This window comes from Neoarius graeffei, chromosome 2, assembly GCF_027579695.1.
Source record: "Neoarius graeffei isolate fNeoGra1 chromosome 2, fNeoGra1.pri, whole genome shotgun sequence".
NCBI classification, from domain to species: Eukaryota; Metazoa; Chordata; class Actinopteri; order Siluriformes; family Ariidae; genus Neoarius; species Neoarius graeffei.
The window spans coordinates 107,406,965-107,420,674 of NC_083570.1; the positions used below are offsets into that span (position 1 = coordinate 107,406,965).

The following is a 13,710-nucleotide window of genomic DNA, read 5'->3' on the forward strand; positions in this document are numbered from 1 at the left end:
TGTTGTTCTCAGCCACCTTCTGTGGTATGGCCCATTGGGACTTGGGTACTTCTATTCCATACTGGTTGCAGATGTTCCTGTATACTATCCCAGCCACTTGGTTGTGCCTCTCCATGTACGCTGATCCAGCTAGCATCTTACACCCTGCTACTATGTGCTGGACTGTTTCAGGGGCTTCTTTGCACAGTCTGCATCCTGGGTCTGATCTACTCTGGTAGATCCTGGCCTCTATGGCTCTTGTGCTTATGGCCTGTTCTTGTGCTGCCATAAGCATTGAGTTTTTGAAATGCGTTTTTAAGAAATAAAGTATTATTATTATTATTATTATTATTATTAATGTGCCATTTTGAGAATATAAATACATCATAAACTCATAATCACTAGCTGGATAGCTTGTTACTCACAAAACACACACGCTTTCATGGAGGCGTCCCATTTTTTTCCCCCCGCTTTGTAACTTAAACACACCCGAGCCTGAAAATGGCGTGATTCTATTTGCAGAGACAAATAGTTTGATAAGACTTTGCGATAAGACACAGATACAGGAGGGTATAACTAAGCAAACTAGTCAAGGATTGAAACACAGAAAAGGTGCAGACGATCAGGTAACACACCAATCCCTGGAAGGACAGGCGTGCAGACAGGACAGATGGAAATATCAAGACAAACACAAAACAAAATGATCTGAAAAGAGCACTCGCTGTGGTTGTGTTGAGAAGAGAAATTCATGACTATCTGATTCTGATTTTCATATTGCTGACTTATTCAGCTAGATCAGACGAGTCATCAAGCAGTGTGTTGTAAAACTCTTCATTTTGGACCCAGATGAGTTATACAGTAGCACGATGTAATTCTTCAGCTTATTTCCTTCAGTGTAATGATCCTACTTGTGTGTGTGTGTAGGGTGCTGGGACAGATGAACACTCTTTAATTGAGATCCTGGTGACGAGGAGCAATCAGGAGCTCAAGGACATGTGTGCTGCCTATCAGAAAGGTGAGACATGAACCCAAGAAAAACAACTATCAAGAGAAATAATCACTGAATACTGAGAAGAAATTGGTAGACTTCTGCTTGAGACCAGGACCGGACAGCTTGCGTGTCCTGTAGAGAGCTGGGTTCAGTGATTATTTCTGCAGAAGCAACCAAGAGCTGTTTGTGTTTAAACCCACTGACAGGTGAAGTGAATAACATTGCTTATCTTATTACACTGGCACTCGTCGAGGGGTGGGATATATTAGGCAGCAAGAGAAGAGAACAGTCAGTTCTTGAAGTTGATGTGTTGGAAGCAGGAAAAATGGGCAAGCATAAGGATCTGAGCAACTTTGACAAATTGACATGGCTAGATGACTGGGTCTGAGCATCTTCAAAATGGCATATCTTGTAGGGTGTTCCTGGTATGGAGCAGGCTAGCCCATATGGTCCAATCTCACAGAACAGCTACTGTAACACAAACTGCTGAAAAAGTTACTGCTGACACCTTTCTCAATAGGAGACACAGCTTGACTGGCAGCAGGCCAGTCAAGCACATGCACTCTGTGTCTTTGAAGCCACGCTGTTGTAGCCTGTGCAGAATGAGGCCTTGCATTGGCCTGCTCAAATAAGCATGGACTTCCTAGGAAGAGATGTCACCTTAATGAAATCCCAATATATGCCCCAGTATATCAGTGGTACCTTCGAGGTACCTTCATTTGTGATAGGAAAGTCCCAGCAAAAGTGAAAGGTAAGATGTATAAGACGGTAGTGAGACCAGCTGTGATGTACGGATTGGAGACCGTACCCTTAACGAAGAGACAGGAGGCAAAGTTGGAGGTGGCGGAGTTGAGGATGTTAAGGTTTGCGATGGGAGGTTGGACAGGATAAGGAACGAGCACATCAGAGGGACAGCACATGTGGAGAGCTTGGGAATTAAGCTAAGAGAGATGAGACTGAGATGGTACGGGCACATCCTGAGAAGAGATGCAGAGCATGTTGGAAGGAGAATTTTGAAGTTGGAGCTGCCAGGCAAACGAAAATGAGGAAGGCCAAAGAGGAGATACATGGATGTGGTGAGAGAGGACATGAAAGTGGCAGGTGTGGTAGAGAAGAATGCAGAAGACAGGGAGCAATGGAGATGAAAGATCCGCTGTGGCGACCCCTAATCGGGAGCAGCCAAAAGAAGAAGAAGAAGATATCAGTGGTACCTTCACAAACAGGCAGAAGAGCGACTGTAGCACAAACTGCTGAAAACGTTAACGCTGACACCTTTCTGTTTTAGCCAGCATTAACTTTTTCAGCAGTTTGTGCTAAAGTAGCTCTTCTGTGGGATTGGACCATATGTTCTAGCTTTCATGCCCCATGCGAATCAATGAGCCTTTGACACCCATGACCCTGTTGCTGGTTCACGGGTTGTCCTTTGGATCCTTGGACCACTTTTGATAAGTACTAACCACCGCATACCAGGAACACCCCACAAGATGTGGCATTTTGGAGATGCAGTCATCTCGCCATCACAATATGGCCCTTGTTGAAGTCACTCCTTATGCTTGCCTATTTTTCCTGCTTCCAACACATCAACTTCAAGAACTGACTGTTCTCTTGCTGCCTAATATATCCCACCCCTCGACAGGTGCCACTGTAATTAGATAATCAATGTTATTCACTTGTCAGTGGTTTTAATGTTATAATGGCTGATCAGTGTAAATACAGTAATGTGTTATATTCATAACATCCTCCAGGGGGGAGCATCACACACCTCATCTCACCCCACCTCACAGCTCTGAGGCATTATCATCTCAAATACACCCTTGTCCACTTCCCTTCATGAATCAGGAAACGGGTATCATCTAGTGATGTGTGTGAGTGGCCACATCCAGGACAAAGGTGTGGAATAAATAAAGAAATCTTAACAGTTGAAAGATCATTGGAAGTTTTTTTTTTCTTCTCATATTAAATGTCATCGTAACAACACTACAATTAGCAATAACAATGTCCTCCTGTGACATCAGAGCAACACACAACCTTTAACTTCTCATAGGAACAATGAAAATACAGCACATCAGCACCAGAATTACGAATCTAATCACTAAACACATAACAAATATTTATTATTCACACATTTACTGTGTTCGTGGTGGAATTTTGCTGTAACTGGGAATAAACTTGTGGAATAAAGTATTAAAATCTCACCAGTTGTTTTATGTAAATGCAGTTCCTTCTGGGGGAAAAAAAAAACAGCTTCAAGCAGCATTAATTCTTTGCTGATTCAAGCTGGTTTATGGTTAGCAGAGTTGGGTATGTAGAGCATCCGAAACCTCACGGTAGCACAAATACAGTATGTTTACTTTAAATAAAACGAATGACACAAGTAGGAGTAAAACTAAAGGTCAAAAAACTACTTGAGTAGGATCAAACACTGACGAGGACGATGAGATCCAATCAATAAAGTCAATAAATACTAAATAAAACATATATATGACATGATATCTTACATAGAAGCTGTACCTCCTTTGTGTGAGGTGGAAACTAGAGGATGCAATTGTACTTTCTTCCAATACGTGAAAATAAATTTAAACAATTTGTACTTTACCTGAGTGTTCCTGACAATTACTGCTAGCATTTAGTTTACACTTAGTTCCATTTCCATGAAAAAAACCCAACAACCTGATAATAAATACTTCCTGTTGGTCGTTTTTCATGATTTATGTGCATTTTAGCTTTATTTATTTATTAATATATTCAAAATACGGGCGGCACGGTGGTACAGTGGTTAGCGCTGTCGCCTCACAGCAAGAAGGTCCGGGTTCAAGCCCCGTGGCCGGCGAGGGCCTTTCTGTGTGGAGTTTGCATGTTCTCCCCGTGTCCGCGTGGGTTTCCTCCGGGTGCTCCGGTTTCCCCCACAGTCCAAAGACATGCAGGTTAGGCTAACTGGTGACTCTAAATTGAGCGTAGGTGTGAATGTGAGTGTGAATGGTTGTCTGTGTCTATGTGTCAGCCCTGTGATGACCTGGTGACTTGTCCAGGGTGTACCCCGCCTTTCGCCCGTAGTCAGCTGGGATAGGCTCCAGCTTGCCTGCGACCCTGTAGAACAGGATAAAGCGGCTAGAGATAATGAGATGAGATGAGATATTCAAAATATCCGAACAAATCCCGAACAATTTCTTTGGAAATCACAAATTAGCCTTATCTGCTGTTATTCTAAAGAAGATCTGTTCTAAAGTGACCATCTGGACACTGGGAAAACAATTTTCTAGTGTATGCACAATGACGCCAAACCTCCGTAGCATTTCTATTCAACTCATTCGTTGTTGTGAAAGTGACTTGTGTTTGATTAAACAAACTGTAAGGCATGAAGCTGTTGTAACTTTTCAGACAGACTCGAGTGAACAAACCTAGCTGAACATCTGCATGCTGAGATGCTTTTTTGCTCACCATGGTTGTAAAGAGTGATTTATATGAGTTACTATATCCTTCCTGGGGGGGAAAAAAAAAAAGCTCGAGCCAATCTGTCCATTTTCCTCTGACCTCTCTTATCAACAAGGCGTTTGTTTCCACCCACAGAACTGGTCCTCACGATGTTTTTTGTTTTTCCGCACCATTCTGTGCAAACTCTACACTGTAAAAAAAATATTTGTTGTTTTAACTTAAAAAAGTTAGTGCAAGGGCTGACTTAAAATTTTGAGTTCACTGGAATTCACATAGTAAGTTAAATTGTTGTGAACTTACTATATTAATTTCAGTGAACTCAAAATTTTAAGTCAGCCCTTAAGGCAACCCTTGCACTAACTTTTTTAAGTTAAAACAACAAATCATTTTTTACAGTGTAGAGACTGTTGTTGATGTGTGAAAACCCCAGGAGGAGATCAGCAGTTTCTGAAATACTCAAACCAGTCCATCTGGCTCAAACCAAGTGCCACATGCCACAGTGAAAGAAAGAAAGAAAGAAAGAAAGAAAGAAAGAAAGAAAGAAAGAAAGAAAGAAAGAAAGAAAGAAAGTCACACTTCACTGTGAGATCACAATTTTTCCTGTTCTGATGTTTGAACACTGTGAACGTTAACTGAAGCTCTTGATTTGTATCCGGACGATATGATGCATCATGCTGCTGTCAAGAGATCGGCTGATTAGAAAACTGCATCAAACAGCTGCAGGTGGATGGCTGGGTGCTCCTAATAAAATGGCCTGTGAGTGTATGTACAGTGTATGTATATATAATAAGATAAATAATAAGAAGAAAATGTCACAAGTACAAAAATACATTATTATGAGTTGCGAGTTTATTCTTTACACGTACAAATCAGGTAACTTGCTCTTTTTTTGGACTGGAGATTCAGCACTTCATATTTTTTCTGATGTTTACTGAAAGAGCGTATTTGTGTTTTTTAGAATATTCTCATATTTTGCACTTTTACAACCTGAAAATGAAATGGACACAAATTCAGAAATTTGCCATTTGATTTATGCAATATTTTTAACATTTAACTTTTTTTAACATCCATTTTTACATACGATATATAATCTCTACCACAAAGCCCAAGGACTTTTATAAACTACGATTGATAGCGAGTATAATATTATCTAACTAGGTACTGGTATTTCACCATCTCATCTCATTATCTCTAGCCGCTTTATCCTGTTCTACAGGGTCGCAGGCAAGCTGGAGCCTATCCCAGCTGACTACGGGCGAAAGGCAGGGTACACCCTGGACAAGTCGCCAGGTCATCACAGGGCTGACACACAGACACAGACAACCATTCACACTCACATTCACACCTACGGTCAATTTAGAGTCACCAGTTAACCTAACCTGCATGTCTTTGGACTGTGGGGGAAACCGGAGCACCCGGAGGAAACCCACGCAGACACGGGGAGAACATGCAAACTCCGCACAGAAAGGCCCTCGCTGGCCACGGGGCTCGAACCCAGGACCTTTTTGCTGTGAGGCGACAGCGCTAACCACTACACCACCGTGCCACCCCCGTATTTCACCATGACATAAAAATTATTGAACTTCTTACAGTAAAAATGCACCTATTGCCATTTCTTTATGTGCATTAGTTCAAGTCATGTGACTGCTTTGAGCTTTTGGTACACAATTCATGATCACTATCACCAAAAAGACCAAAATGTATTTATCCATAACCTTCCTTCCAAGAACAAAGACTTTTCCTTTAATCTGTAAGGACTTTTACTGTGTAAAAAAATAAAAAATTATCAACTAACATTAGGTCATGTTTCCCATCCCCCTCCTTCTACATCCAGCTATCACTGATACTTATGGAAGTACTGGTTTCTATGGAAAGAAATACCTTACATTGTCATTACACTTTGGTCTGCATTATTTCAGACTACTTCAACGTTTTCTGTGTGTTCTGAATTTTTTTTTTCTTTTTTAACGTAACGCTTAATGTTGCGTTTTGTCTCACCGGGAATCTTGTCTTTGTATAAACGTTGTCAAGCAAACTTTTTTCAAACATTGCACTAACATTACCATAACATCGGTTCAAATTTCGAACGTGTCTCAGATTAGATTGTAATGCTGTAGAAATAATGTTTCTATAACGTTCTAAAAACACACATGCTGCAAGGAAAACATTGCTAGTTAAAAAAAAGAACATTATGGAAATGTTAATGTAATGTTTATCACAGTATTTTCTTTTTATCCTTACCGGAACCTTTGAAATACTTTCCTGAATGTCATGATCAATTTTACGAGTTGGATATCAATCTTAAAAATGTAAAAAAAAAAAAAAAAGGGGGGGGGGAATGCTTGAATGTCATTTTTTATAATGAGTGAGCATTTTCATGGATGATAGGAGCGTGGTTGAGAAATGTTTTATTGATTTGGCAGAGAAATTCATCAGACTGTAATGCATTATATGAAGTATACAGTATGTAATGGATATATTGGAGATATGTTGACTTTGGCTTTTGAGGTCTCGTTTACCAAACTTCACTAGAGCTGATAAAGTAATGGCACCGCCTGTAAGATGGTGGCGGGGATTCCCGTAAGAGGAAATGTCAATCAGACTGTGTTAAAAACAGTATTAAAGCACCAAGGCACCAGCAGCATGTGATTACATTCTTTTCATATTCTGTATTAATACATTTTTAAATCCAGCGGTTTACATTTTGATTCACTAACTAGACTTATTGATCTTGAGAAGCTATTATTATTATTATTATTATTATTATTATTATTATTATCTTTAGAAAGGTTTCACAGTCTGATGAACTTCATACCAACCTTAAACCACTGTTTATCAGCGTTTACATTCAGAAAGTAGGAAGGGTTTTCATTTCACCCCTTATTTCTCACCACAGCCTATAAGACCAGTCTGGAAAATGACCTTCATTCGGACACTTCAGGACACTTCTGTCGCATCCTGGTTTCCCTGGCGCAGGTTAGGCATTGGCTCACACATACACACACACACACACATGGTAAAACTTTAGAAATGTTCTCAGTAACTGTATGTATGTATGCAGGGAGCTCGTGAAGAAGGTCAAGCTGACATGGCCAAAGTTTTGGAAGATGCTCAAGTGAGTAGGACATGACAGATATCACAGATATCGCAGACGTTAGTTGTCCTAGCATATCGTAGGCTAGATTCTATTTGATAAAACACCACAGAAATGTATTTCGAAACTGGCTGAGTTAATTTTGGGTCCAACTGATGTCACATTTCTAAGTATAGCTGAAAAAAGGAACCAAGTTCAAGTTAAGGCTTCCTTAAAGGCAGCACTTATTACTTATTACTGATTACATTAACGTCATCATGCATGCTGGTCAAATTCTATTCTAGTGGATTTGGACGATGCCAAAAGGCCTCAAAGAAAGTTTCCTTTATTTATTATTAGCAATGTGAGAATTTTTGAGCAATCCACTTCAGAGAAGGGTGTCATGTGCCAGTTCTGGACTGAACAACTTCTCTATCTGGTTTTCAGGCTTTGGCAGATGCGTGCAATGCCGACTCTGATGAAAGGATTGATAAGTTCATGAGCATCCTGTGCACAAGGAGTTTCCCACACCTGAGAAAAGGTAGCACTTATTCGTGCTATTTGTCTTAAAGGAGAACAGATACGCCCTGTGATAACCTGGCAACTTGTCCAGGGTGTACCCTGCCTCTCGCCCATAGTCAGGTGGGATAGGCTCCAGCTTGCCTGCAACCCTGTAGAACAGGATAAGCGGCTAGAGATAACGGATGGGTGGATGGATGGAAAACAGATACTCAGGAGATAAGTCTGTGTTTGCAGATCTCAGGTTTTGGTTCACACGGGTGCTGAATGGGGAGCCCAGAAATTTGATTGTGCGTGACCCAAGTCTGAATATGATTATATATTTGCATAAATAATAATGTAACTTTCGAAGGCACCAACTCTGAATATGGCCCTGAGAGGGTATAATTTGGCTATGTTCTCTGGTGGTAATATGATAACACTATGGTTAATTCTTGGTCCACAGTGTTCCAGGAATTTGTCAAGTGCTCCAACAAGGACATTGAACAGATCATTAAGAAGGAGATGTCCGGGGATGTCAAAAATGCCATGTTTGCTATTGGTATGAATTTTGGACTGTTAAGCTAAGTGAAAAGCAGCTGGTTTGTTCTTCATTCAGTATTTTACAACATTGATGCCTTTCATTCTTTTAGTGCGGAGTGTGAAGAATCAGCCATCTTACTTTGCAGACCGCCTGTACAAAGCCATGAAGGTAGGACCAGGGTCATGATAATAATAACAAATCTTTCATTGCAATCAAGGACTAGTAGTATACAATCTCCACTCAGGCTGATAAATTTGCAAAATTCACTTTTCCAGATAATTCTAGCATGTCTAAAGTGCTGATGTCAGACCATTAAGTTGTAGTCCATCATATAAGTCATGGAGGTCAAGTCCTGTAAAGGCCCAGCGAGCTACAGTTTCATGCTTCCCAAGCTATAAACTAATTTAAATGTACTTTCCCCAAAACAGAGATTGTTCAATGTGGTATCTACCATATAATGATGATCTTTGTGGTGCAATACTTTGAGAATGGGAGTCAAGATTGATTAGGATGTTGGACTGAGTGTATTAGAAGTGTATTATGTAATGTCAGAACCAAAACTGACCCAATATGTCAATAGCACAATTATTAAGTCATAAACAAAACACCCAATATACGAAAGACTCCCAATCCCTTCCGTTATCACCAAAACGCTCCCAATCCATTACATTATCACCAAAATGCTCCCAATCCATTACATTATCACCAAAACGCTCCCAATCCATTACATTATCACCAAAACGCTCCCAATCCATTACATTATAACCAAAACACTCCCAATCCATTACATTATCACCAAAACGCTCCCAATCCATTACATTATCACCAAAACGCTCCCAATCTATTACATTATCACCAAAATGCTCCCAATCCATTACATTATCACCAAAACACTCCCAATCCATTACATTATCACCAAAACGTTCCCAATCCATTACATCATAACCAAAACACTCCCAATCCATTATATTATAAACAAAACACTCCCAATCCATTACATTATCACCAAAACATTCCCAATCCATTACATCATAACCAAAACACTCCCAATCCATTACATTATAACCAAAACACACCCAGTCCATTACATTATCACCAAAATGCTCCCAATCCATTACATTATCACCAAAACACTCCCAATCCATTACATTATCACCAAAACACTCCCAATCCATTACATTATCACCAAAACGTTCCCAATCCATTACATCATAACCAAAACACTCCCAATCCATTATATTATCACCAAAACACTCCCAATCCATTATATTATCAACAAAACACTCCCAATCCATTACAATATCACCAAAACACTCCCAATCCATTACATTATCACCAAAACACTCCCAATCCATTACATTATCACCAAAACGCTCCCAATCCATTACATTATAACCAAAACACTCCCAATCCATTACATTATCACCAAAACACTCCCAATCCATTACATTATCACCAAAACGTTCCCAATCCATTACATCATAACCAAAACACTCCTGATCCATTATATTATCAACAAAACACTCCCAATCCATTACATTATCACCAAAACACTCCCGATCCATTATATTATCAACAAAACAATCCCAATCCATTACATTATCACCAAAACACTCCCAATCCATTACATTATAAACAAAACACTCCCAATCCATTACATTATGACCAAAACACTCCCAATCCATTATATTATCAACAAAACACTCCCAATCCATTACATCATAACCAAAACACTCCCAAGCCGTTACATTATAATCAAAATGTTCCCAATCCATTACATCATAACGAAAACACTCCCAAGCCATTACATTATAACCAAAACGTTCCCAAGCCATTCCATTATAACCAAAACGCTCCCAAGCCATTCCATTATAACCAAAACACTCCCAATACATTACATTATCACCAAAACACTCCCAAGCCATACCATTATAACCAAAAGACTCCCAGTCCATTACATTATCACCAAAACACTCTCAATCCATTACATTATAACCAAAACACTCCCAATTCATTACATTATAACCAAAACACTCCCAATCCATTACATTATAACCAAAACACTCCCAATCCATTACATTATCACCAAAACACTCCCAATCCATTACATTATAACCAAAACATTCCCAATCCATTACATTATAACCAAAACATTCCCAATCCATTACATTATAACCAAAACACTCCCAATCCATTACATTATAACCAGAACATTCCCAATCCATTACATTATAACCAAAATGCTCCCAGTTCATTGCATTATCACCAAAACACTCCCAGTCCATTACATTATCACCCAATCCATTACATTATCACTAATACACTCCCAATCCATTACATTATCACCAATACACTCCCAATCCATTACATTATCACCAAAACACTCCCAATTCATTACATTATCACCAAAACACTCCCAATCCATTACATTATCACCAAAACACTCCCAATCCATTACATTATCACCAAAACACTCCCAATACATTACATTATCACCAATACACTCCCAATCCATTACATTATCACCAAAACACTCCCAGTCTATTACATTATAACCAAAACATTCCCAATCCATTACATTATAACCGAAATGCTCCCAGTTCATTGCATTATCACCAAAACACTCCCAGTCCATTACATTATCACCCAATCCATTACATTATCACTAATACACTCCCAATCCATTACATTATCACCAATACACTCCCAATCCATTACATTATCACCAAAACGCTCCCAATCCATTACATTATCACCAAAAACGCTCCCAATCCATTACATTATCACCAAAACACTCCCAGTCCATTACATTATCACCCAATCCATTACATTATCACTAATACACTCCCAATCCATTACATTATCACCAATACACTCCCAATCCATTACATTATCACCAAAACACTCCCAATACATTAAATTATCACCAATACACTCCCAATCCATTACATTATCACCAAAACACTCCCAGTCCATTACATTATAACCAAAACATTCCCAATCCATTACATTATAACCGAAATGCTCCCAGTTCATTGCATTATCACCAAAACACTCCCAGTCCATTACATTATCACCCAATCCATTACATTATCACTAATACACTCCCAATCCATTACATTATCACCAATACACTCCCAATCCATTACATTATCACCAAAACACTCCCAATCCATTACATTATCACCAAAATGCTCCCAATACATTACATTATCACCAAAACGCTCCCAATCCATTACATTATCACCAAAAATGCTCCCAATCCATTACATTATCACCAAAACACTCCCAATCCATTACATTATAACCAAAATGCTCCCAGTTCATTGCATTATCACCAAAACACTCCCAGTCCATTACATTATCACCCAATCCATTACATTATCACTAATACACTCCCAATCCATTACATTATCACCAATACACTCCCAATCCATTACATTATCACCAAAACACTCCCAATCCATTACATTATCACCAAAACACTCCCAATACATTAAATTATCACCAATACACTCCCAATCCATTACATTATCACCAAAACACTCCCAGTCCATTACATTATAACCAAAACATTCCCAATCCATTACATTATAACCGAAATGCTCCCAGTTCATTGCATTATCACCAAAACACTCCCAGTCCATTACATTATCACCCAATCCATTACATTATCACTAATACACTCCCAATCCATTACATTATCACCAATACACTCCCAATCCATTACATTATCACCAAAACACTCCCAATCCATTACATTATCACCAAAATGCTCCCAATCCATTACATTATCACCAAAACGCTCCCAATCCATTACATTGTCACTAAAAACGCTCCCAATCCATTACATTATCACCAAAACACTCCCAATCCATTACATTATCACCAAAATGCTCCCAATCCATTACATTATAATCAAAACACTACCAATGTATTTCAGGTATTTTGCAAAGCTCTGTCAAGAAATGCTAGTTCACCCTTCCCTATTAGACTGCTTAGCCAGTGCAGGGAATATTCCTTTGCTTTTTGGTCACTTAAGTTACACATACTGAATGTTACTGACAAAATAAAATATTAAAATTTCACAGGACTCTGGAATTTAAAATAAAACTTCAGATGGTCAAGGCTTTGAAGTTGCAATATATTCATAATGTCCATTATGGGTCATTTGGCCAAAAAGTTTGGGAACCCCTGAATTACATCATAGCCAAAACCCTTCCAATGCTTTCTGATGGAATCAAAACCCCTTCTCTTTGCTTTACATTACTTTTTAACAAAAACCTTTCAAAAACATCATCACAATTTATATGATGCTAAATCTGGCTAAAAACTTTACATTATAACTAAAACTCATCCCAAAATCATCTCACAGTGCACTGTGTCACATCAATCTGGGAATTTGGAACAGGTCAGGACGTCGTTTATGAGCAGATTTGTGAGAATGCAATCTGAGTAGACATACATGTGTAACTCTTAATCAAGACAGCAGATCTCTGAGATGCTAGAATTTTGTGCGTGTAAAATTGAGCTTCACACGCTGCAAGGAAATTTATTGTGGTATTAATACACACGCTCACAAACATTAGCTGGTTCTGATGATTTTAATTACCCTCAATAATACACAGGAAGTTATAGCTCGAGCCACTAAAGGTCATGTTGTGTATGTGGATTGTGTGGTCTTAGGCATTAACTTGGCATGTGGTAAACAAGCCTTCAACCCTCGCTGGGTTTGCTTAGATTCACATAATAAAATAAATGTGCAACCGTATTGTTTTTGTCTCTGCAGGGCCTGGGCACGGACGACCGAGCCCTGATTCGTATCATGGTGTCTCGCTCTGAGATCGACCTCTTCAACATCCGTAAAGAGTTCAAGGACACTCATGATGCCTCCCTGCACGAGTTCATCCAGGTAGAAACAATGGTCGTAAGTGTCCCTATTCTTCAGCATTGTGTGTGTGTGTGTTTGTGTTGTGTATGTATGAATGAAGGACATGTTTGCAAGACGTCCTGTTCTGTACATGTGTGAACGTTGCACATCCTCTTTGGGGTTGGAGCAGAGGGGGGAACGGAGAGCACAGCAGGTTTCTGTGGTGTGTGTGCTCAGCTCAGCTGTTTAGGAATTTCCCCAGCGTGCTCAACTTCCTCAGCGTGCAGCCTCGGATTGGTGCAGAGCGCCCAGACAGGAAGTGC

The 13,710-nt window shown here is 39.4% G+C and overlaps 1 protein-coding gene across 3 annotated transcripts in view; it reads left to right on the plus strand.

Annotated features, from left to right (window-relative positions):
* anxa6 (annexin A6) overlaps nt 1–13,710 on the plus strand; it is a 106,915-nt gene that overhangs the window by 73,214 nt on the left and 19,991 nt on the right. The window contains exons 18-24 of one of the 3 annotated variants that reach the window (XM_060915340.1): nt 904–994; nt 7,299–7,378; nt 7,464–7,517; nt 7,923–8,016; nt 8,440–8,535; nt 8,627–8,685; nt 13,307–13,444. In XM_060915340.1, coding sequence (XP_060771323.1) covers nt 904–994; nt 7,299–7,378; nt 7,464–7,517; nt 7,923–8,016; nt 8,440–8,535; nt 8,627–8,685; nt 13,307–13,444 — 612 coding nt within the window. Of the gene's footprint in view, nt 1–903; nt 995–7,298; nt 7,379–7,463; nt 7,518–7,922; nt 8,017–8,439; nt 8,536–8,626; nt 8,686–13,306; nt 13,445–13,710 lie in introns of those variants that run through there. The other 2 variants (XM_060915341.1, XR_009654102.1) reach the window with 2 other exon arrangements.